Raw genomic sequence first — 25,360 nt, forward strand, 5'->3', positions numbered from 1 at the left:
ATGAAAACATCAAACTGGCCGAAATTTACTGGAGGCTGCAGGCCCAGTTTGGGAATGGTACCTCTCGTGGGCAAGAGTGAAGGTGTGGTGTGAGGAATTCCAGCAAGGCCGTGAACGTGTTGCAAATGAAGTGAACCCCCGTCATCCTCACACCAGAGCGATGAATGACAACGCGGCTCGTGTTCGTGAGCTTGTCGAACAGGATCGCCGAGTCACTGTGAAGCAAATTGCGGCAGAACTTGGTGTGATCTATGGAAATGTCCAATCAATCATCACAAAGCACTTGGGCTTCTGTAAAATCACAGCTCGTTGGGTTCCCAAGCTGCTGAATGTTGCTCAAAAAGATGACAGAGTTCGCATTGCTCGCCAGCTTTACACTCGTTTTGATGTGGAAGGGGAAGCGTTTTTGCATCGCATCGTTACCTGTGAGTAGACATGGGTGCATCATTGCATGCCAGCATGGAGTGGAGGTGGAAAGGCGAAGGAAACCCCGTGAAGGCCAAAGTTCGGTTGTCTGCGGGGAAGGTGTTGGCCACGGTGTTTTGGGACTGGAGGGGGATTATACTGGTGTATTTCTTACACGAACGTCGGACCATCAACGCACCCTACTACTGCGGCCTCCTGGATCAAGTTAAGGTGCAGTATCGACACAAACGACGAGGCTGTTCCATCCGCCAGGTCTTGTTCCTCCACGACAACGCCACATCCCATACAGCAGGTGTTACGCGGCAGAAACTGGTGGAAATGCACTGGAACCACTTCTGCATCCACCGTACAGCCCAGACCTTTCACCATGTGATTTTCACCTGTTTGGACCCCTCAAAGAAGCACTTGGGGGCGAGCGATTTGCGACCAACGATCAGGTGGAAACCTTTGTGCGCAACTGGTTGGCTACCTGCCCAGCTTCATTCTACGAGAATGGCATAAAGAACCTACCACAATGTTGGGAAAAATGTATCACTAAGGGCAAAGACTATGCAGAAAAATAAGATGTGGCAATGTGTTTCCTTCAATAACTTTTGTTTTTCTGCACAAGGCTCGTTAATATTTGATTCACCCTCGTACCATGCTCCCTCTCAACCAGTGTTGTTGAGTTGGTGTTTTAAGTCCACTTAATGCACAGTAAGGGTAATCTGGACTGGACCTACAGTTTAAAATGGGATCCAAACCACTATGTGCCTCCACCGAATATTGAACTTGGGACACCTTGATTACAAGGCAGCGACACTACGACCGCACCATTGGGCAGGCCCTCTCAATCAGTGGTTAGAAGATAAAAACAAATGTAAATGTTACCAATTCATTTGGTGATTTAGTAGGGCCCAACCAGAACTATGTTTATTTTAAGAAGGTGGTATGCCAAAACTACTTCCTGGGAGCCTTTCCACTTATGCACAGAATAGAAGAAAAAACAACCCTCCAGGACAGAAGGTTCTCATTTCATAAAGTTTTATATATTCATATTTGTAAAGCACAGGTTTTTAAATTCCACAAACTTACGATACGCATATTACACTGAAAATCAAGTAACTATGTGCATCCTGCCCCCTCCCCACACCCATGTGTCTACAATGCAAATAAATAATCAGGAATTGTTCAGGAGAAATTATGAGAAACTTAAAAATTCTTATGTTGTTCCTCCCAAAAGAAGCAGCCGATATGTAATTTAATAGTTCGTGACATCCAGTTTTATCAATGAACAAAATTCCCTAGCTCTACAAGACTCCTCTCTGTTAATTTCCGAAACTGTAACAAGACTTTCAGCTTAATGCAGAATGTGTGTTTAAAAAACAACTACGAAGGACAAATTTCAAAATCTACTTCTGTCCGTGCACAATTTATCAACACATCTTAAGATTACAACAGAAAGAGATAATTTACTCAAGACTAAAAAAAAAAAAAAAATTGAGTTTTCTATGAACAAAAATTGTATTGATTTCTAAGCATGACTATAGCTCAGATGGTAAGGTTACAACAGGTCACCAATATATTGAACTCAATAAATCTGTTGCCATCTTCAAGATCACAGAACCTTCATTACATTTCCTAGAGAATGCTGTTCTAAATAGAAGATATTTTGCAAAGAAGAAGACAGCACACAACTCAAGGTGAACTTAGAAACAGGTAGGGAAGTTCAAAATTTTAAACTGTGATTCTAGAAATATTCAACATAGTTTTCAAAATTACTAACTTACAGCAAAACTGACTTACAATGCCTGAATAACCACTGGCAAGAAAGTCAAGAAATTCCACATAGTACCAGGCAATAGAACAGCAAGTTGAGCATGTACAAGAGGACATATTTGCCTCAGTACCATTAACAAATGTTGGATATCTCGAAGTTCTTCCCTTGCAGAAATGCGTTGGGGACGTTAATTTTAGTTTTTCTTTCTTTGCCTCTGCTATCCTACTTGGGATTTTCTGTCATTTGTTACTGTATTTCCAAAATGCCAGAATTCTTCCATTATGCAGCAGAGTTCTTTTGTCACAAAGGTTCCACCATCATTAACCTCTGTGTACATACACAACAACATACTGCTGTCGGACCAGGATTTTGTTGCTAATTCTAATTCTCCTGGTATGTCCCCATGTGATTTCTCCAAGTTATCCGAAATTAAGAAAATGCTGAAAGTTGCTGGTATAATGTCAATACAGCTACACATAGGGCTGAGAGAGAGTGGCTGGAGAGCTCTCAGACTGCTTCCAAAACCTCTGCAAGCTATTTGTAATAAACAATAATATGTTAAATTTATCTTTCTTGGTAGATGCTGGTACTTAATGTATTAAGTCTCTTGCAGCATGCCTTAATCTTTGTAGTGCCTACTGTAGTTTCACGTCGTGCCCACTCTTTGAGACTTCTTTCATTTAGCATATCATTCTCGTTAAGTTCTGCTTCGTACAGAATGCAAATCAGACCACACTTAATACTTTTCCTTGTACCTTTTATCAGATATTTAATTTTTCCCCAATTTTAACACTCATGCCTTTTCCTAGGTCAGCAAAAGCTATAAATGTTTCACATCGTGTCTTCAATCAAAGAGTCCTAGTGCAAGGACAGCCTCATGTTCTACACTTAATCCTGAATCAAACAGAACATTACCTTTCATTACATTCCTGTATACACAATCCTCAATTATTTTCAAAGAGTGGTATATCAGAATGTCACACTTTTACATAAAATGACAACCATATTGTACACTTGTAATTCATATGCAGTTAACAATACGAAAAATATTAAAACTTATTTTATTCTAACCATCAGTGAAGCAGAAAATCTCAGGAAGTAGTTAAAAATGCAATCATGCATGACATTCCTAGGATAAGTTTTGTGAAATAAGTTACTCAAGAGAAAAATGTGAATTCAAGTTTAGTCAAAACCCATACTTATGTCCCTAATTTCAACTTAGTTACTACATACAATAATCGAAATATATCTACAGTCACATTTAGAGGCTTCTATGGAGGAGGATCTGACATGTTTGCAGTGTGGTAATCATCTCTTGATAGCTAATTCAGTCAGAATTATTTCTAATTATGTGAAAGTTTCTGTAGAATGCAAATAATGCTTATAAATCTTGGTGCAGGCGATACCAACGGAATTGCAGATACTCTTGCATTTTAACACAAGGTGTGTTCACAATATGTAGATTACACAAATACTACATTGGAATTAAACCTCAAAAGTCCAAGTTATGCATTGAAATATTCCATGAACTATGAAGATATTATACACCTTACATTATTTACAAGATATTTAAATTGCAAAAGTATTGGGCAATATTTTTTGCAGGTCCTAAAAGATATCAAGACTCCAGAAAGTATTGACTGATATCAAGTAATGAAAGTTGAGCAGATACTTTCTGATACCAATATACAGGCTCCACCTTACATTTTCCTGAAAAAGCAAGTTATATAACTCATTGGGTTCAATTCATTTTAAATTCCTGTCAAGAATACAAAATTTGCTCATGCTTAGTGTTAGTCAGTGATGTTCGTAACAGGCTATAAATAATATTACAAAATTAGCACAATTTTGTGTGTTTCAATATTTTTTTCTAAAATTATAATTACATGCACAGGAGTCATGAGACTGTTCCAGTGTTAGTTTTCACAATAAATTTAATTGGTCGCATGAACAACAATGTAAGCAACACTTCTGTAAACAGATACATTAAATTGGAGGAAAATGGTTTACCTTCAAGAATATGGTGGTGTCACATTCAGGGTGGCCACTCTAAGACCATGATAAAATTCAAGTGTAATTCCCGGTTTTCAAGGCAGACTTTCAAAATATCCAAGGGCACAAGCAGATGTTTTCTCTATTTCAACCTTACGTATTACCATCTCTCACCACACACACATATATTAACAATATAAAGGGTCTATGCGATTCCAGTGTATTCAAAAATTCTAATTCAATTCAATTGAACAGTATATGTATATATATTTAATTTAAGGTGCAGAGTTTGCATTTGCATTTCACATACTCAGACTAGAAATACAAATCACAAATGACATGGGATATGATAATCTACGAAAAATTGTTATTTGTATAAGAATTTCAAATTTACCTAATCAACGGAAAAGAAGTCAACTTCAAGATATTTTATGAGGGCAATTCGGAAATAAACTGCCATCTGGTTATCGCCGACAGACACTCATAGATTCAGAAAATGACAATCACCATTCAAATTGAGGGACTTGTCATAATGTATTACATGGTTTGAAATTCCTTCTGCAAAAAAATCTCCCGCCTGGAAACGAAGCCACCCTCTAACAGCATCGTGACGCGCATTGTCATTGTTGAAGCAGTGCGATGCAAGCCACTGTTTCATGTGCCTGAAGATGTGGTAGTCGCTCAGTGCCAAATGTGTGCTATAGGGTGGATGATCAAAAAAACATCCCAACGGAACTGCTCCAAAAGTACTTGAGTGTGAACCACACTCCCATTAACTTCAATAGCAGTACTCCTTTAGCATCCCAGAAGACTGTTGCCATAACCTTTCTGGCAGACAATGTTTGCCGAGCTTTTTCAGTTTCTTTGGTGAATGTGTATGACCCCACTCCATTGATTGCTGTTTGGTTTCAGAGTTCACGTAAGACACCCAGGTCTCATTGCCGGTCATAATTCTGTTAAGAAATTGTTATCCTTTCTTGGCATAACGCGAGAAAAAGTCTAAAGCAGAACCCACTCGGTGTTTTTTGTGCTCCTCAGAAAGAGTTTTGGAACCCAATGAGCACAGAACTTGTGGTATCCCAACTTTTCTGTCACCACCTCATTCAAACCAGTCAGAGAAATTTGGGGAAAGCGAACAGAATCGTGAATTGACGGACTTCACGGATCATTTTCTCACTTTCCGGCACAAGTTCATTGCCGACTACAGATGGGCGCCCACTTCTTGCCCCATCGTGCACATCAGTCGTCCATGTTTAAACATGCGACACCATTCACATACGACACCTTCACTCATGAAGTTTAGTCCGTAAACATTACACAGTTTGCAATGAATCACAGCTGCCGAAAGTTTTTTTTTTTAACAGAGAAATCTTATTACTGCACGCACTTCACATCTGGCGGGATTTTCTATTGGGAGCTTTCATTTTCAATTGTTAAAGCGGGCGAATCAACAACAACAACCTTCTCCTTCCACTGCTTACTGAACTACTGCACACAGTGCCACAGGACTGACATCGCTATAGCCGGCTATTTCTCGCACGTGCAAATTTTTCCCAAATTGCCCTTGCATCTTGTAATAATAATCTGTCTGTCAGATACAATTGTACATTGTCCTGCAAAGGACACTAACAAAGCGAACGGGTTGAGAGAATTAAAAAAGGTAAAGTGTTCCCCTGTGCATAGCACCACGCCATGAAGGCGTATAGGGGGTGTGGGGGTAACGCCCCACACTTTCTTGATCCGGTCGTGAGTGGGGGTGATGTGATCAGCATCACGCCCCTGACCGCCTTTACCCCCCAGGGTTTCCCCCAGGTACCCATGTTATTCGACGCTGGGTAGGCGCAGGGGCCGCTTCCACCGTTAGAAAAGTTCCCGGATTTGAACCGGCCGGGGATCGAACCCGGGACCTTGAACATGGTAGTCAGACGCATTACCGACTGAGCCACCGCGGAATTATCTTTTATTTTCCAAGAAAGAAGCTTTTTAGTTTTCTTCCTCGATAAAAATAAAAGAAACTGAAAAACTTGCCTCAGGGCATTAATAAATATGTACAAACTCAATGGATTTGGGATTTTAAAAAGTATTCCTGGTGAGTAGCCAGCCACCCTGACATTTCATGAGTTTTCTACATCATGGAACTTCTTGTGCAAGGACACATAAGAGAAAGCAACGTCACTCATTGTTAGAGCCACATATGAATAATAAGAAATCAAGATTTTGGTACGAAAACTAGGCTTATTTTGGTATAAAAAGCAGCATAAAAATGATAATTCAGTGTTAAAATGATTAATAAAACCATAGATTTGATTCAAAATCTACACTAAACAAAATAAATATTTCCCTTCTAATAGTAGATTTAAGTAGTTATGATGGTTTTAAATTTATTCCTGTGTAAAGGTGTCAATTTACGCCGTCAAATATTAACAGCAGGTAATCAATTTTCCGTGAATTGCATAACTCTCAAGGTAATCCAGACTTCAGTCTTAGTAAATAAGCTAATTTAATGTAGAGTTTATTTCACATTTTGCAGTTCTTTTCGTGACAAAATATGGTAGGAAAATTCATCTAGGACTTCTCACACATGATAAATGAACATTACAGTATGTTATTTCACATTTAGAGTTTCCATCAAAAACTTAATATGCATGCCTCTACTGATTGTTTTGCCATTTCTGTGGCATTTTGTTTTGTTGGATACAACATTGTTCATGTGACCAATTCAATCAGGTACAAAGATTTGGTGTTGGTGTACGATCCTTGGCTCTGTTGAAAAAAAGGGCTGAAAGCAAAAATTAAGTACTCACCAAGCTCACATGCTAATTCCAGTTCAACACTACTGATCTGCTTGTTAACAAAACACAAAACACACAATCAGCTCGATAAAAGACTTTTTAAAAGTTTGTCCAAGCTTTCAACTCCATCTCTGAATCATCATCAGGGCTGGTCGAGAGCCGGCAAAGAAGACAAGGTTGACAATATGCAGACACTTCTACTTGCTGTGTCTGCCGGAAGAGGCCGTTGCAGTCTTTCAGTGTTGGAGAGTTCTTGGTTGTTTAGATTGATGGCTGAAGGAGGTGGATTTTTAAGTTTTACTGTGTTAAATAGGGCTGAACTGATAGAGATTCACACACATACTTGAAAATTTGCAATAATTAAAATTTGTTCAAAATACTAATCAATATTCTTCAAGTTATATGCATCAATTTACCAACAAATTAGACCAAATTCCATGGAAAGTATTGCTGGTATTGGGGGACGAATCCCAACTGATACTTTCTGATACTGATACCACTGGCATCAACTCAGCCCTAGTGTTATATCATGACAAAGATTTCCACATAAATTGTCATTGGGATTATTTGTTTTTTTAATCATGTGTACACATTATTGTATAACACAGTAAAACTTAAAAACCCACCTCCCCCAGCGATCAATTCAACAACCAAGAACTTAAGAGTGCAAGACTGCAACAACATCTTTCAGCAAATACAGCGAGTAGCGCCTGCGGAACCTGAACCACATCTCTCAACCAGCCCTGATGATGACTCAAGAGATGGAGTCGAAAGCTCAGACATACTTTTAAAGTGTACTTTATCGTGTTTTGTGTCGTTTTTAATAAGTATGGTGCCGACCAATGTCGTAAGACTTTTTTTTTTACTGTCATACTACAGATGCACCACCTAAATTGAAATACTATATTAAATACACTACTTACTGTCTTGTTCAGATGGAATTTCACCATTCTGCTTTCTTGGTTCTTCCACCTTGACTTCCGGAACAGTTTTCTCACGCTCCCTCCGTTCTGTATTGCATTCTTCTATTTTCTCCACCTGTGCTGCATTTGCAATCTCTACATGCGCAGCAAATTCAGGAACCAATGAAGTCTGCACCAACACTCCCGGTGCCACAGGCATCATGACTGGAGACATATGCTCTAAGGTTTCGACAGGAGAGTGAACACTCGTCACCGCATTGGATTGATTATACAAAGGAACAGACTCCTCGTGGTTTGAGTCAACGTCCAACGTCTTCACACTACACACGCTCACGACAGGCGGAGATGCAATACATTCATTGCTAAGTATGTCTGTTTCTTTTACGTTATTATTAGGAATAGCTTCGTGTTTTATTGTATCTTCTATAGCTATATCACTTACTATAACAGGTGAAACAGGTTCTTGCAATATATTATTGTCACTTTCCTCTATTATGTTCCTAGCGTCACTATTATCTAAAGACTGTTGCCTAGAATCTTTTATTTCTTGACTTACTTCAGTTACTTTTTCAATTGGTAAACTGTTCAAATTTTCACTAGGATTTCTATTTACAAGGTTCACTTGAGTTTGTTCACTAGTTTCCATCGCCATAGCCACTTTAGCTGCAAACTCTGCAGCAACGTCTGCAGGTGGAGTCCCTGTGGTCTGAAAGGAAGAAAAATGCACATCACTCAAGAATTGGCACATTTTTAACACCTAAAAATTACCAAAAAAAATGCAAACATGCACTTATGATATAAAATTTCCATCAGTGTGTGGAAATAATGCATTACTTGCAGTCGAAGTAACTATCCGACTAAAGTAATTGTATTGTATGCAAGAAATTTTCTTCTCTTGCTCGTGCCACATATTAAGCGAAGAGTGACAGTTTTGCACCAGGGTGCATTCATTTCAATAGTCTGAATGGGCACTGCTACAAAAAAAAAACTTGAAAACTTTTCCCTGCAGATTCTTTCCAACACCAACACAATAAAAAGTGCCCACATTTGCATCAATTCAAATGGTGGTCATTTATTGGATGTTATAAGTTTTATGTCCTCAATTTTTTTAAGATAAGTATCAATAAAAGTTTAACACAAAAAATCTACTTTAATTTAAAACAAGCTATAAGCTAAGAAAATCAGGTGATGACTTTGCACCACATTGTACAATTCCCGGTTTTTCAAGACAAACTTTCCAAAAATTTAAGGGCACGCGCAGATTTCAACCTTATGTACTACTGCCTCTCACCCCCCCCCCCCCAGTTTTCTAAAAATATAAAGGGTCCGTGTGATTTGAATGCATCCAAAAATTCTAATACAATTCAATTAAACTGAATATATATTTCAAATATTTAAGGTGTGGAGTTAACATTTGGCATATCAGATACGACTCAAAATATATCTACAAACACATACACAAATGTCATGGGATATACTGCTGTACGAAAAATTGCTAATTGCATAAGAATTTGAAACTCAAATTTAACTAATCAACTTCAAGCTATCATATCTTGTAATAACTCCCATCTATGAGATAATTTGTTCTTCGTGCAGCTATCTTTTCTATCCACGAAAAAAATAAAAGCTAAACTGAGAACAACTTGCCTCAGGGCATTTAGAAATATGTATAAATTCAATGGGATTTGGATTAATAAAAGTTGTAATTTCTCTTCTCATGAAGTTAATCTAAAAATGACAAAAATATATGAAAAGAACCTCATCTAGGAACTTTTCCTGGATACTGAACAACTTATGGGATGGTGTAACTCTCTCTCACTACAAACTTTCCAGGTAATGTTGGTACTAGCCCAACAGAGCAAGTATACATACCTTTCTTTTCATCCAAGAAGATTAGCAACCAACACCAAATTACTTTTTCGAAACATGAATATTTTAAAACCAAATGCAATAAAAACATTCATATTTGTAAAGGTTTGTCTATCACTAATAGTTACCATTCACACACACATCCTCCTACACATGTCTTAATGAATAAATCCTGGAGCTATTCACATTTCACTGTATATTAGCATAAAACTTACCGATAATGGAGTCTCTCGAGCACTTGAATCCCCCGAACGAGGAGGAGTACTTCCTGAATAAATTTCCTCACTAACATCTTTTCCTGTTTTCGGGTCTACTATTTTTAAAGCATTCTTTCGCCTCTTCTGCTGTTGCAATGGCTGTTGTGACTGTTGGTTCATACTTGGAGTAGCACGAGGAATGGGCATGTTAGGTGGTTGACCGTAGTAGTCTGAAATCAACAATTTCATACAAATTAATAAGTGAACAAGGTTTCACATATGAAACTTAATATCCACAAAGAAGACTTGTCAGAAAGTGGTTCCAAGTCGATAAATTGATACGGTTATGCACAAGTCATGAAATAATGCTAAGACAAGTGAGTTGAAAATGCAAAGATCTGATTTGACTAACATGTCAGAATATCTACTAAACACCACCATGCACGCTCAGATGGGTTAGTAATAACTGTACTACGGTTTATAGCGAGACCCAAAGAACTGTGATCCACGAAGAATCAAAAGAAGAGTCCAGCAAAATCAAAATCTCCCAAGCAGTTTAAGGTAGAATTTTTTAGCCGTGACAACGGAAGGACATTTGGAAACATATGCGCTTGCTTCACCATAAGAATGTGAACTACATGGATTTTCTGTTGAACACTTTGGGGGGGAAAAACAGTAACCACCATCCTTAATACTCATTTTCTTTTATCCTAGAGTGTAACATCAATTCCATGTATCAACCATGACAATAGTATTTTTCACAGTTTTGTCACAATTTTAAAATGAATGGATAGATTTCACTCAAATGTAATGCTAGACCAGTTCTCTGAGGTACCTAATGACCAGGGCCTGCCGATCGCACTCCCACATGACTCAGCAGAGGTGAGAGATCATCAACCAGTTACAGGTTAACTTGTGATCAGCACAACGAACCCCCAGTCATCCCAGTTTCCATGACCACGATACACTACTCATTCATAGCGCTTGAATTTAGTCATAATGGTGGGTGACCACCAGTCTCATACTCTATTTGCTGTCCCAGCTAACTGTGGAGTAAGGCTGCACCTAGCGTCAGAGAAGTGCAGGAAATAAGAGTGGCCAGAGCGAAGCAGTACACGCTGCTGGGAAGGATGGTAACTACAGTCACTTTACACTACTCGAAGCAATTCAGTTCCTCTTACGTGTTCATTGGTGGAGCAGTCTCGCGGCACTACTTGCGCAGAGACTTGTTCTCATTCGCTTGCTCTACAGTTAGCTGGGACAGAGTATAGACAAAATCTCAGGAGAGTTTTTACAATTCCACCCAGGAGACTCGATCATGCAGATGTCCTGTAGCCAGAGACCAATCTTCTCTTGGTATTGAACCTGGGACCCCTTGATTACAATGCCATTGAGATAACCCACACAAGGAATCTCAATTTGCAGCATAAAGGTGCGCAAAAAATTGTGAACTTCACTCATTCGGTGTATCCGTACCAAGTGGTCCACCACTGGTTGCCTTATGAAATGTTTTCTTATTTTGTAACCCCTATGCAAGGGTAGTTCAAAATGGGATATAATTCTTATAAAGGTAAAAAAAAGTAAAGTGTTTTCCCCTGTGCTTAGCACCACGCCATGGAGGCGTATAGGGGGTGTGGGGGTAACGCCCCACACTTTCTTGATCCGGTCGTGAGTGGGGGTGATGTGATCAGCATCATGCCCCTGACCGCCTTTACCCCCCAGGGTTTCCCCCAGGTATTCGACGCTGGGTGGGCACCGGGGCCACTTCCATCGTTAGAAAAGTTCCCAGATTTGAACCGGCCGGGACCTTTAGCATGGTAGTCAGAGGCGTTACCCACTGAGCCACCGCGGCCATAATTCTTATATCACTTTTAAAATGGTGGCCATTTCTGTTTCTTGGCTTCCAGCACTTTTGGCCCTTCCAGACTGTTGTGATACATTTGATAACACATTACACAAAACCTTGGGTAAAAAATTGCTTTCAGTACACTTCAAGCTAAGTTTCTACATGCTGTACGTTTTCCTTACAGTCTCTAATCAAAATAGCTGACATTTAGGGCCAAAACTGATATTGTTTTTTCAACAAAAACAAAAGCTGTTTTTAGTTTGAAAATGCTCATTTTTCATATTTATCAAAATTTGATCCCTGATATCTTTAGTGGGGGCTTAATAAAAATTTGATATGTATAGCATAAAGAGTACCCAGCAAGGAATGCCAGTTACATTAGGGCCACACAAAAACTGGGCACATTTAGGGGTCACATGCAGTATATAAAATGGCAATTTGGTGTTAAAATGGTGAATTAAACCATGAATTCGTTTTTAAAATTATACTTATTACACAAAATAAACATTTTCCTTTAATAGCACATTTAAGTAGTTGCCAGAGTATTAAGTTTATTCCCGTACAAAGGAGTCCATTGCTGTTTCACAAATATTTACAACAGAATCAATTTTCCATGTTTTGCGTAACTCTCAGCATAATTCAGCCATCAGAAAGCGTGATATCAGTAAATAAACTCTAATTTTCATGTTTGAGATAAATTTGCATTTACAGTTCATTTCACATCTTTTCAAAAACGAAATATGCATGCTTCTAGTTATTACATTTAACACACCATTTCTATTTTACACACCATTTCATTCATAATGGTTAGTAATGAGCTAACTATGCCACTCGAATTATCTAACAGGGCGGCCGACAATCCTAAAAATCAATCAAGTATCATTCCTGCTTTTCAAGAAGAACTTTCCAAAAATTCAAGGGTACAAGCAGATGTTTTCTCTACTTCAACCTCACGTTTTACCACCCACCAATGCACCCAAAAAATTCTAATTTCATTCAATTTAACGGTGTATCATGTACTATTAAGGTGCAGAATTTACATTTGTCATTTCACATACTCCAACTTGAAAAATACCTACAAACACAAGTCACAAATGTTATGGAATATACTAATCTACAAAAAATTTTCAATTGTATGAGAATTTCAAACTCAAGTTTACCTAATAAACTTCAAGGTATCTTGCAATAATCTTCTGCATGTCAGATAGATTGTTCTGCAAAGGACAGAACCAAGTAAACGGATTGAGAGAATTCGGTTTATTTTCAAAGCAGCTTCATTCTCCTTCCTCAAAAAAATTAAAAGCTAAACGGTAAAAAACTTGCCTCGGAGGACTTGTATGAATTCATTTAGATTAATAAAAGTTGCACTCTTTCACGTCCACGGAGAAAAATTCACATAGAATTCACGCGTAATTCCAGAAATTCAAGGAATTCCCTGCGAGAAGCCACCCTGTGTAACTAACTACATGCAAGTTTTGAAAACATACATATTAATTAAGTATGATCACTTTTGCTCAACTGTGACACCAATACAGGTGTCTTGCTATGGAACATTCGTAAGGCAGGCATGATATTTCAAAGATCTTATTAGAAAGTGGTGGCACAAATGTTTTCCTAACACACAAAAGTTAATGCCAAAGTTATTAAGACATGAACTGATAATCCTCAACTTCAGAATCAGTAAACAGGCGTACTACAAGCAAACCTGCATTGCTTGTTACACTTATGCACAAAAATACCATGTCAGTATTGAAATGTTGCCTACTTAAAAAAAAGGTATTGCATGCTTACATAAAGTGAAGTTATTTTGAAGTAACACTGTGTACGGAATATTAGAATTTCTTTTCTAATATGAGTTTCTTTGGAAGAAGACATTTCAATAAATAATTTGTATGTACAATCTACTACATGCTGGAAACATAATTTGATATGTACAACCAAAGAATCATGCACAAATAATGGACATGAGATGGTATTCACCTCACTACACTTTTCCAATCCAATTTTGGCAACTATGTGCAGGAATTTACTATGCTTGTAGTGCACTGTGCTAACCCCTCTGCCAAAGAGGTTGGCGCAAAACTTGACCCTTTTTGTAGATATCATCACAGCCCTTGACAGTTACAGACATCCATAACACTATAAACTCCAAGGTATTTCACAGGAAATTCAGACAAATTGGATTACTCCTAAGCATAGAGTTTTCACAATTATCTGAGCATTTATAATAAAGTAGTCACTTCATTACCTACAACTGCATACTAACTAACTAAACTAAAACTAAAACATCAAAACTAAAACTGTCCATGCTTCTTGCTTTGTCGGTAACAATTTTTTTTAGTAACAAAAAAATTGAGGATAAAACCAATGTTACTTACATTGCGCACCCTGCGGCGCCTGAGGACTTGGATATCCTGTGAACATTGGAGCATGCTGCGGTGCATGTGGAGCAGGAGGAGCATGCGTCATATACAACGGCTGCGATGATCCTGGATTTGGTGCATAATGGTATGGGCTAGGTTGCCTAGGTTGATTTGCAAACTGTAAATACATCGGAAATAATTACTGTAGTAACTTGCTTCAATTGCAAACACATTGCATGTAAATTCACACAACTTGTACATATTTTAATAACTTGAGAATAAACAAAATCATAGTACTAATACATATATGAATAACGAAGATTTGGCACACTGAGATGTACTACATAGAATTTTCAGCAAAAGATGCAGACTCAACCAGGAGTCTGTCATACCATCTCTACGCTAGAAGGAACCAAGCAACATCGAAGTTTACAGTGTTTCAAAGGCAACAATTTCATTGCGCTACAACTGCCAAGAGACGATTCCACACAGGTAAAACAGCAGCAGAGAAAAATCAGGCTAAGCGAGAGATCCATTTGAGTCATGGTCGAGCCTGCATTTTTCATTGAAAATTCTACAAGCACGAATAACTGGTTATAGAAAGTGAAAATTCTACAAGCATGAATAAGTTATAGAAAGTGTAGTAGACCCACAAGCACACACTGTCCTTGTAGAATTACACTAACTTCCATTCTGTGAAAGATATGCTGCTTCATAACTATTAAATTGTTACAAATTTGTAAATCTAAGCAATTCTAATAAGCATTTGTTTTGATTAAATGTAATGTCATGTGTTTTCTAATTCGGCTTGAAATGATAGGTAATTTCAAAACAAGTTGAATCTAAGTTTCACTGTACATCTTATACTTAGCTACAGTGAAGATTACGCTGTTATCCCAATTCTTTTACTTATTTATGTGTTATGTTTGTTATAATTGTTTATTACCTATTTGTTACTATGTTTAATAAGTAGAATCTATTAAATTATATAAAATATTTCAACATTATCTTTGATCTTATTTAATTGTGGATGAAGTGAATTACTTGGTGGGCAAGGGGCATATCAATTTATAAGGAGTGGTTCTTTAATTATGTAATTAATTCATTTAGTGGGTCACAGTGGCAGTTAGTAATATGGTTAGCATTTTCCTTAAGAGATTAATGTGCTTTATTTTACTTTTGGCTGTCATGAAGATGAGGATGTGATGATGAAATCAATGAAGGGACACACTAAGGAACACCCAATGAAACCTGAGATAACTGGTGTTGTAGGAGGAAATTATGGCATTACCAAAAAAGGGAGAGGATATACTTCACTGTTAAATTTTTGCCTTCTACACGCTTATGCGAGTAGCTCGACAGGTAAATTGAAAGCAGGTTCCTTGTGTGTGACCAGGGACTGATGATCAGTGCCCAATTTAAGAACATGTACCTCCCAAGTCCCCGTTTCATGTGAATTTCATCCTATAGCACGGACGGAATAACAGTATTCTCCATGCCAGTCTCTGACCCTCCTTGCCTCATGCCTTTTCACATAGAAACTACACCTTTTGCTCCAGTTAAGATACGAACGCATTGTGATATGTCCCCGCCCCATGCCCATTCTCTGCACTAGACAAGTACAAGACGTCCACCCCCAACCTCCCCCCGTAGTACATGTGAAGCGAAAAAATTGTCAATACAGGGGCAGCTCTTCTATGTTGGTGCATCCAAAAACAGCAAGATTTGTTGCTATGGTAGGTAAAATTATGGTCGCTGAGAATAACAGGCACATGGTGGCACAAATTTTCTATGAAAAATAGTTAGTTCTAGAGAGAAGTATCTACAATTTCATGATTTGCAGAAGAAATTGAGTCTGGTAACAAAAAAAAATTACTCCAGATATGTAAGTCGGTCATGTTCTCTTGATGGATGCGTTACATTTGTTGTGGATATATTTTGTCTATATTTACATTTTTTTATGTACAGACTTATTAGGCTAGACTGCATCCATGCATTTCTAGTTTTTGGTTTCAGCACCTTCAACTGGTTTACAAAAACATCAAGATCTTCCTATTAAAAGAACATTACTTTCAACTGTAAAGCAGTTTTTCCCAACAATAAAATAGTACAAACTCAACAGTTACATACTACAATCTCTTGCCGGCAATATCACTTGTTCGTGATTCAATATTACATTAGGATCCAATAGATAAAAATTTGGTTCCTACATTATTCCAAGGCAAATTTGATTTTCAAGTTTTTAAGATCTACTTCACTAAATATGGGTGAACAAGAACATCACATCAATTACTACGTCGATTCTAGCTTTAAACTGCATTTTGAATTATCCACAGTACAACTGCAATGTAATTTTAGTAATTACATGCCAATTTGGCCCCATGAGCACAGCCAGGATCTATTTTCAGACTAAAGAAACACTTCACAAGTGCCCCACCCCCTACTTCTAAAACTGAATTATAAACACACCATTACTTGATCTGAATATGTGGTGTGCCCAGAATTACGTTTTTATTTTCTTGAGGTCTGTGGATCTTCCGCACCTCCCCCCTCCCCCAAAGAAAAAGTTTAAAATTTTGGGAGGTTTATGAAGTGCATGCTTCACGTGAATATTTTCTGCTTTTATTTTTTAGCTTGCAGACAGTGGCGCGATTGAGTCTCAAAACCGGCCAGACAAGGTGCCAAAACCAGTATATTTCCCCTTGAACATTTAGCATAGTGTTGGACCAAAAGTGGCAAAACCCCCACCACTGCTTGCAGAGATGTGTTATAGCGAATGAATGAATGGTTTATGTGGTGTTATGTATGTTCTGCATGTGGTAAAGTACAGGGTGGCCCAAAAAGGTAACCAAAATGTAGAACCGTTGTATTATGCTACCTTTTTTTGGGCCACCCTGTATGTAGTGTTAAAACTACAATATTCCGGGATAAAAGAGAGTTCCCGTGTGAGAGACATATCCCAAAACCAAATATCTTAGATAATTGTGATTTGCATAACTTGAAACAAATATCGAGAACTATAGATTAAAAAATTTAACGTCATATTCTTTTTTTAGTGCCGGCCGAAGAGGAACTACTCCTCCCTGATTTCCCTGGGCAGAACGCTCATCAACGTAAACCAATACAAAATCCTGATTCAGCAACAAAAAAAATCCAAACCACCATACAATAACATTAAATAAATGGCAAAATGAATCTTAATGTGCACCGGCTACTTTCACTCGAAAAAGATCGCCACTCCACTCTCCCAACGTGTTCAATTTGTGCGCTCGGCGTTACCTCGTGCCTGCGTGAAACAGTCAACATTTCTGGGAATTCCGAATATTTACTCTTAGCTGTAAAAACAAGGCTTCTCGTAAAAGCATCACCATTAACCATTCCACCTTGCCTTTACATCCTGTACTCGCATTTCCTCCTTCAAAATAGTAAAAGTTAAGCATAGGCGTGTTACACAATCCGAGAATCGAGACTTAAGCCTTCACATAAAAACTTAAGGAACATTGCAATAAAACTTTACACCACACTTTGCTTTGCGCTGAATCTTACAAACTATGAACATTCTATATTGTAGACGAGGCGGCAACATCCACCACGAGTGCCAACAGATGGAAGCATATTGCTACCTCATATATACGTCCTGAAAATCAACTCTAGAATCCAAGCTACTTAAGAATATAAAGCAAAAAGTGTATGAAACTTACATCCGTCTGAAACCCTATGTAACGATACATTTCGCTATTCTAAAGTACACAATTAATGCTCGCGTACTAGAATGGGTAAAACTTTTCCCATATGGTGGCTCGTTTCATATCTTCCTTCACCGTCCGCTGCCACGAATGTCGCACAACTACGAAGCTCAGTATACTACTGCCATCTAGCGGTGAAAACTTGCAGCTCCTGGAAATACTCCACGCGCGCGCGCGCGCCACGACCTACATGTTTGAAGACTTGCTTTCGGGCGACGCCTACCATGTCCGTTGCCAACGTGCTTGCTTCGTTCTCAGAAATTAAGCAATGTATAACCTTTACGAAAGTGCCACGACTTTATTTTCGCGGGTTAACAAAAAAAAATCTTGAAAAAAACATCGACTCACACTGAATAAAAACAAAGGAAAAATACTACAAGTTGAGTTTCGATTCTTCATATTACACATGATGCCAACTCTCTCCCATACCCCTACCAGAAATAAAGCTTGACAGAAAACTTATTATGGAGGTAAGGATCCACATATTCTCCATCTCAGCTGTACTGGTTGCGACGTGATTAACCCCCTTTACATGCGCGTCGTATTTTTTAAGTAAATTTTGTGCACAGTTTGAACCACTATATGCATCCCCCGGGTATAGAACCCGGGATCCCTTCATTGCAAGGCGACGTCGATACCACTGCACCATTGGGGAGGCCCTCCCTCAGACGCTTCGAACAAATAGTAGAGAAATATATAGACCTCAGACGGGTGAACGGACGTCCTGTTTATTTGTACGCCCTTTTCAGCATGTGAAATGCTGTATTTCATCGAAGATTTTATGGCAATTATTATTTGTTTTTAAAATGGGGTGCGACCACTATGCAAAGTTTATATATATATATACACACTGTGTATATATATAATGTGCAAGATTGAGATGCACGGAATAATAGTGAATAACGTCAAAATTGGATAGCCCAAATCGATCAATTACTTCGTGACAGTTTGGTGAACAGGCTTGAAAAACTTTAGCACATAGTTGTTATTAATTTGTGTATTATATTCGAAATATGATACTTGAGAATATTTACTAGTGTTGCGAAGTACGAACATAAAATTTAATCACGTGTCCAAAGTTTCTGCGTGACTTTTATTGGTTTCGATGCCTGACTCGTTGATGTGACTATTACTGGAAGTTACAACAAATTTTTGGACTAAAAAAATTGTACAACTATTATTCGGTGAAATACGGTACACGGGGTCTTAGTTAGGTTAAGCTATTTCTTGTTAATTGAACCGTGCCATTGGGGTATATAGGGGTGTGAAGGTAGGATACTACACATTCTCAATCTCTGCCATATTGCAGGTGACGTGATCAGCACCCCTCTCCCAGACACTTTTATGCGGGGACACGGTTGGTTTAAAAAAAAAAAAAACACCCGGAGTCTCGAGCAAGAAAAAAAATAGTCCAGAATGCTAAATAGCAAGTATATACTCAGGAGCAAATCCCCGGAGAGGGCGGTTTTTGGAGATATTGTTATCTAATACTTTTCAAGACTCAATTGCTCCGCTTTTTGTCACTAAGTTAACAGGCTAACTAAATGAACTTTATTTCTGGTCTTAACAATAAGAGTAACAAACTTTCGTCTTCCTTGTATCTTTAAATGAAATATGTCAATTTCAGGGAGGGCACCGACCCGTTCGATTCCCCTTCCGACGCCCATGATTCCGGCCTTTGACAGACATTTAATTTTAAAAACCGCTAATCTCTACAACATAGATGCTTCCTGCTACAGTGGCGCAGGAACGTTTTTCATTTAGGGGGGTACAAAATTCAGCCTCCCATATACACTATCTGGCCATTCGTCACCGGACACCCCACCAAAGGCATGTGGAAGCGCCTGGGCACGTGACCACGAGCTATAAAAGGCATGGCAGGTGGAGAACAGCCGCACAGTAGGTAGAGCAGCCACTATGGACAGACGACGCGAACTTGGCGATGCGGAACGAGGAATTATTATCGGAGCCCACAGGTTTGGGCATTCAACACGGAGATTGCCAACAAATTTGCGATACCCCGATCGACTGTGAGTGATGTTATCGGGAAGTGGAAGCAGGAGGGGGTTGTCAAATGCCCATCCAGACCACCTAAACCGAAAATATTAACAGATCGGGACCGTCGAAGCTTGAAACATGTGGTGAAGTCAAATCGGATGGCCTCGCTCCAGACGGTGGCACAAGAGTTTCATGCGGCTACCAGTAGTGTAGCAAGTGATCGTACTGTCCGCCGGGAAATCAGTGCACTTGGTTTCCATGGTCGTGCAGCTGTTCACAAGCCGTTTATCACATCCCGCAATGCGAGCCGGTGTGTCAAGTGGTGCAACCAACGCCGTAATTGGACCCCTGAGCAATGGAAATCCATCCTATGGAGTGATGAATCGCGCTACCAGCTGTGGCGGTCCGATGGATGTGTGTGGGTGTGGCGTATGCCCGGAGAAAGATTTCTAGCAGAGTGTCTCGTACCCACGGTGAAATTTGGCGGAGGTGGCATCATGGTGTGGTCGTGCTTCTCCTGGTATGGTCTTGGTCCTCTTGTGTTAGTGCATGGAAACATGAATGCAGATGCATACCTAACGATCCTGGACAATTCTGCACTACCGACATTGTGGGCACAATTCGGTAGTGGCCCTTATCTGTTTCAGCACGACAATGCCCCATGTCATACGGCAGGTGTGATCAACACGTGGTTCGAGGATATGGGTGTGCAAAAACTTGATTGGCCTGCCCAAAGTCTTGATCTCAACCCGATTGAGCATCTTTGGGACGAGTTGGAGCGCCGGTTGAGAGCCAGGCCACACCGCCCAAAAAAACACTAAAGAGTTGTTCGCCGCTTTGCAAGAGGATTGGAGCAGGATTCCCATCGAAACCTATCGCAATTTGGTGGACAGTCTTCCTCAGAGGGTTGCGGCTGTACTTGCTGCAAAAGGTGGCCCCACACGATACTGACGGATGCCTGAAACCGGATTAAAGTACTCGTTCCAGGTGTCCGATGACGAATGGCCAGATAGTGTATATATATATATATACATATATAGTATATACACACTCATATATTATATACACACTACTGCACGTATTTAGAAATACATTTCGGGGGGTCAAACCAAGTGTTGCAATAATAATACATAATAATAATTAGAATAATTATATTAAATTAAAATATTAATTAAATATGTAAATTAATTAATGTTAATTATTATTACATGAACAGGTAAAAGATCGTGAAAGAATAGATATATAACAGCACGTACTCATTATATAGCTTTCATGTAGTTAAGATCGCCAAGATTTGCATAAAAACAACTGCCTTGGTAAGCATTTAATGTCAAATAGAAAAATAATTTAATATTTATTGAATAACAAAAAAGGGGTTAGATCCAATTAACGAAAAGTAAAGTTGCTGATCAATATTTTATGCATATCATCATAAGTACTGTGCATAAATATTTGGAACCCTTCAAAACCGTATGAGTGAAATTCATTGCCTTCCAATAAGTTGAGCGGAAATAGCCATCGATTATATATTTAATGCTACACAATTATATTTTGATTATTACTTTCACTACATGATAAGTCTTTCGGGGGGTGGGTCCGGACCCCTTGGACCCCCTCCAAATAAGTCCATGATACCTAGGTACAGGTATAATGTGAAGCCATGGGAAACATTCTATTTTAGAACAGCACACGCGAATGTCCTGTTATTTAATGCAAAATTTGCATAAATATATTTTTCTTTTGTTTTTCTTAGATTTTTTAACAGATTTTAAAACCTGATAACAATTGTGAAACATATAAAGCTCTGGACCTCTTTCTGGGCTTATTTGGATTTAACGGAACGGAAAATCAGGAGTTCGAAATGTGAAAATTGCGAACAAAGATACATGTTTTCATTTTAATGCAGGGTGAGATTAAAGGGGCTGAGGAGGATCTTGAGCCAGCCCAACCAAGAATAATCATCTTCCACCCACTGAATCAGTTTATCATACTTATAGAGTTCCAATTCAGATCAGTTCATTCTAATTTTAAAGTCCCATAGCTACGCATAAAAATATCTTTAAACAATTTATGGCAAATGTATACCACATCCAATGCCTTTTAGAAGCCATGTAGCCTATTTGGTATTTTCTCAGACATCTATAGGGCGTAGTATTAAAAAAGAAAAAAACTGCGTTGAGATGGTTCCCGATGAAGTCTAACTTCGAAATATTTGTGAAACACTTGACAAAGCATTTATTTGTTATATATGTAGCTAATGACACTCTTCAAGCACTGAAAGTACTATCATTACATATACAAAATCTAAATTCTTCAGATCTCAGAGGAAGCAAGGAAAGCCATACGCTCAAAAGTTGTTTTTTTTTTTTTTTGTGGACAATATGAAGAGCCGGCCAAGGTTTATTTTCATATGGAATAGTATTAAATGCAGATACATGCGTGTGTTTTAAGGTGACATGTAAATTTCTTGTTTATGTGAAAAGGTGAACTTAAATGTAAACAAAAGCATGCGCTTCACAGATTTTTGAATCTACAAAGAAAATCCAAAAAACATTCCCGCCTCGCCGGTCTCCGTGGCAGAAGGGTTAGCATAGTGCGCTATGACGCCAGAGGTCCCAGGTTCTAAACCCGGCCTGGGCATGGGGTGTTATTTGTGAGTGTCCATCAATTCCATCATATCATCACTCATCCTCATCTTCGCGATTAGCTAAAAGTGGCAGAAATGCGAAGTAAAATAAACCAAATAAATCTATCAAACATTCCTATCACTCCAAAGACCTAGCGAATCCAATCCAAAATTTACCAATAGAACCTCCAGTGAGTCTCATTTATCTCGTGCATTCATCTGACTAATGAAATTTTCTTACAGTTTGACTTTAGTGTTTAACTTAAAATGGCGTTGTGTTTGTGTTGCATTCGATATCAAAATCGGATTTTAAGCAATTAATGTCCAATTATAAGTATACCTAATACATAGGTAAAATAAGTCCCCCCCTCTGATAAAATCGCAGATTCCACCCTGTTTAAATGTCTAGGAAAAATTGCATTTCACCTAGGAATAATATCGCAATCCGATGAGTCGAAAACTGTCACAGCTTCATCTCGTCTCCTGTGTGGTGAGGTCCGTCCTTCTCGTTCTTGTTTGTGTTTTTTTTTGTTTCGGTTTCCACTTTGAAGATGCTAGGACATATTCTAGATTCACTTCATGCTCAGCTAGGTTACTCTGGACTCTATTTTATAAAAAATCTCTTAATATATATGTTTAAGTATAATTTTCCGAACACCCTCTTACAAAGTTATGAAAAATATGGGTGAGGTACAGGAGTGCATTGTACCCCCCAAGTTGGTCTGTCATGTCTCGTCTCGTTCGTGTAAGTATTACGTTTCGGAATATTCCATTTTCAATATTCAAAAGAAAATGGGGTCAGTCATACACTCTTCTGATGAAGATTTGTATTTTATCTTCGAATCGACGCGACCACTTTAGAAAAGTGTACCCCCCTACGCAAAGGAGCATTCGTATGCAGCGTGATTTTCTGAGAGCAAATCTGATTCCATCGTTCCACACACATTTTAAACAATTTTCATCTCCTTAAAGATTTATGTAAGAACATAGGTCAATGAACTAACTAGTATCAAGCACAATGTAGTAGAATCACTTTACAATGGTTTGAATTTCTGTGGTAAGGAAGATAAATGCTTATAAGTTATAAAAAATATTCACTTTTTTATTGGGTGATTTTAAAATAGGTTCTTTTAACAGTAGCACCTTGCGTCTGCTGTCAAATTACCAAAGGGGGGTACAACTCGATTTACGGATTTAGGGGGGTACAGTACCCCCCTTCAAAAATTTGGGGAGGTACAATGTACCCCTGTACCCCCCCGTTCCTGCGCCACTGTCCTGCTACCAGAATCATGTATTGTTCATACGTATAGAGTAATTGATTCTCGGTGAGGCAAACTACTGGACTGGAAATCGCCACTCAACTGCCTGGATCCGCCGCTGTATATATCCAATGACGGGTGTATGGACGTCGCCAAGGTTTTCAGTTCAGAATTCCTTTAAAAATAATGCAGGAAAAGATGGTAAAATGTAGATAGAGTACAAAAAAGGCATAGGCCCCTTCATGAAAAATCTGTGCATGCCACTGTGGTTCTGGGTGTTGACTCTGCATTGTGTGAGGAGAATTTGAAGCAAATAATGCCAGTCTACAGGTGCTGAGAATCAATGCACTCATCACTGTCTGCTTCCAACGAATTGTCCCTCCGAGATTTAGTTCTACCGTGTGTCCACAATTTATCTTTACAACTAAACTAAATAATGGAAAGAGATACCTCAGTTCTGTTGCCTTCATTTAAAAAAGAAACTCAAGTTTTTTTAATGTTTTTTTTTTTTCAGGTACATTGACTAAGTAATGAAGAGGTGAGGTCACGTTTCCACAAAATGACTACTCCACAGAAGGCACAGTGTGGTTCATGTTTCATATACAAGGTCTCATACACAGGTTCAACGAAATATCAGGACTAAGTATGGCAGAGAACCACCATCAAGACCAACAAAGTTCACGGAAACTGATAGTCCTGCATCAAAAGGGAGCTGGACGAGCAAGCACAAGTGAAGAGGATGTTGAACGTGTTCGTGAAGCTTTTGTACGTAGCCCAACAAAATATGTTTGTGCCGCAGTCAGGCAGTTGAACATTCCACGTTCAACGGTACACAAAGTGCTGTGTAAGCATTTGCGACTGTATGTTTACAAAGTGCAGCTACTACAGTCCCTCAAGCCAAAAGATACGTTAGAATCTGCTAGGTTGCATCTGGGTTTTGCTACAGTAATGTGCGAACAGAAGGTGCCGCGGAGCATGGAACAATGCATTGTGTTCAAATGTCTGGGAGAAAATGTCCGTCCAGCCATCTGAAATTTTGCAGAGACTCAAACAACAATATGGGGAAGTGTGTCACATACCAGTATGTTTGAGTGGTGTAAGTACTTGGGTTCACTACTTTATTCCAGAGTCCCAGCAGTCATTACGTGAGTGGCAGCATACCGATTCTTCCAGACCCAAGAAAGTGCAGAGGACCCGTTCAGTAAGAAAAGTGATGGTAACATTTTTGGGGTGCTGGCAGGGGGTTGTCCATGAAAGATGCCAGAAAAGTCACTGCAGCTTATTACTCAGAACTCCTGACATCGGAAGTGAAGAAAAAAGAAGATCCGATCCAAGAGGAAGAGAGGTAGGTAGCCTTCCTTCAAGACAATGCACGGCCTCATACAGCCAAAACAACTATGACAACACTCAGCAAATTGAAATGAGACCTTCTGCCACACCTGCCATAGTGTCCCGATTTGGCCCCAAGTGATTTCTACCTGTTTGGAAGGTTTAAATCAGACCTGGAAGGAATGCGGTTTGCAGAAAACGACGCAGTCATCCGGAGTGGATACGCAGCCAACCG

The 25,360-nt window shown here is 38.9% G+C and overlaps 1 protein-coding gene across 9 annotated transcripts in view; it reads right to left on the reverse strand.

Annotated features, from left to right (window-relative positions):
- LOC145996132 (eukaryotic translation initiation factor 4 gamma 3-like) overlaps window positions 1-25,360 on the reverse strand; it is a 198,690-nt gene that overhangs the window by 67,602 nt on the left and 105,728 nt on the right. For 8 of the 9 annotated variants that reach the window (XM_083132444.1, XM_083132440.1, XM_083132437.1 and 5 more), the window contains 3 exons: window positions 14,183-14,345; window positions 9,977-10,188; window positions 7,893-8,598 (listed from right to left, as the gene is read on the reverse strand). In XM_083132444.1, the coding sequence (XP_082988570.1) occupies window positions 7,893-8,598; window positions 9,977-10,188; window positions 14,183-14,345 (1,081 nt within the window). Of the gene's footprint in view, window positions 1-7,892; window positions 8,599-9,976; window positions 10,189-14,182; window positions 14,346-17,868; window positions 18,024-25,360 lie in introns of those variants that run through there. The other variant, XM_083132446.1, reaches the window with a different exon arrangement.

Source organism: Lepisma saccharinum, chromosome 12 (assembly GCF_977018435.1).
Source record: "Lepisma saccharinum chromosome 12, izLepSacc3.1, whole genome shotgun sequence".
Taxonomy (NCBI): domain Eukaryota; kingdom Metazoa; phylum Arthropoda; class Insecta; order Zygentoma; family Lepismatidae; genus Lepisma; species Lepisma saccharinum.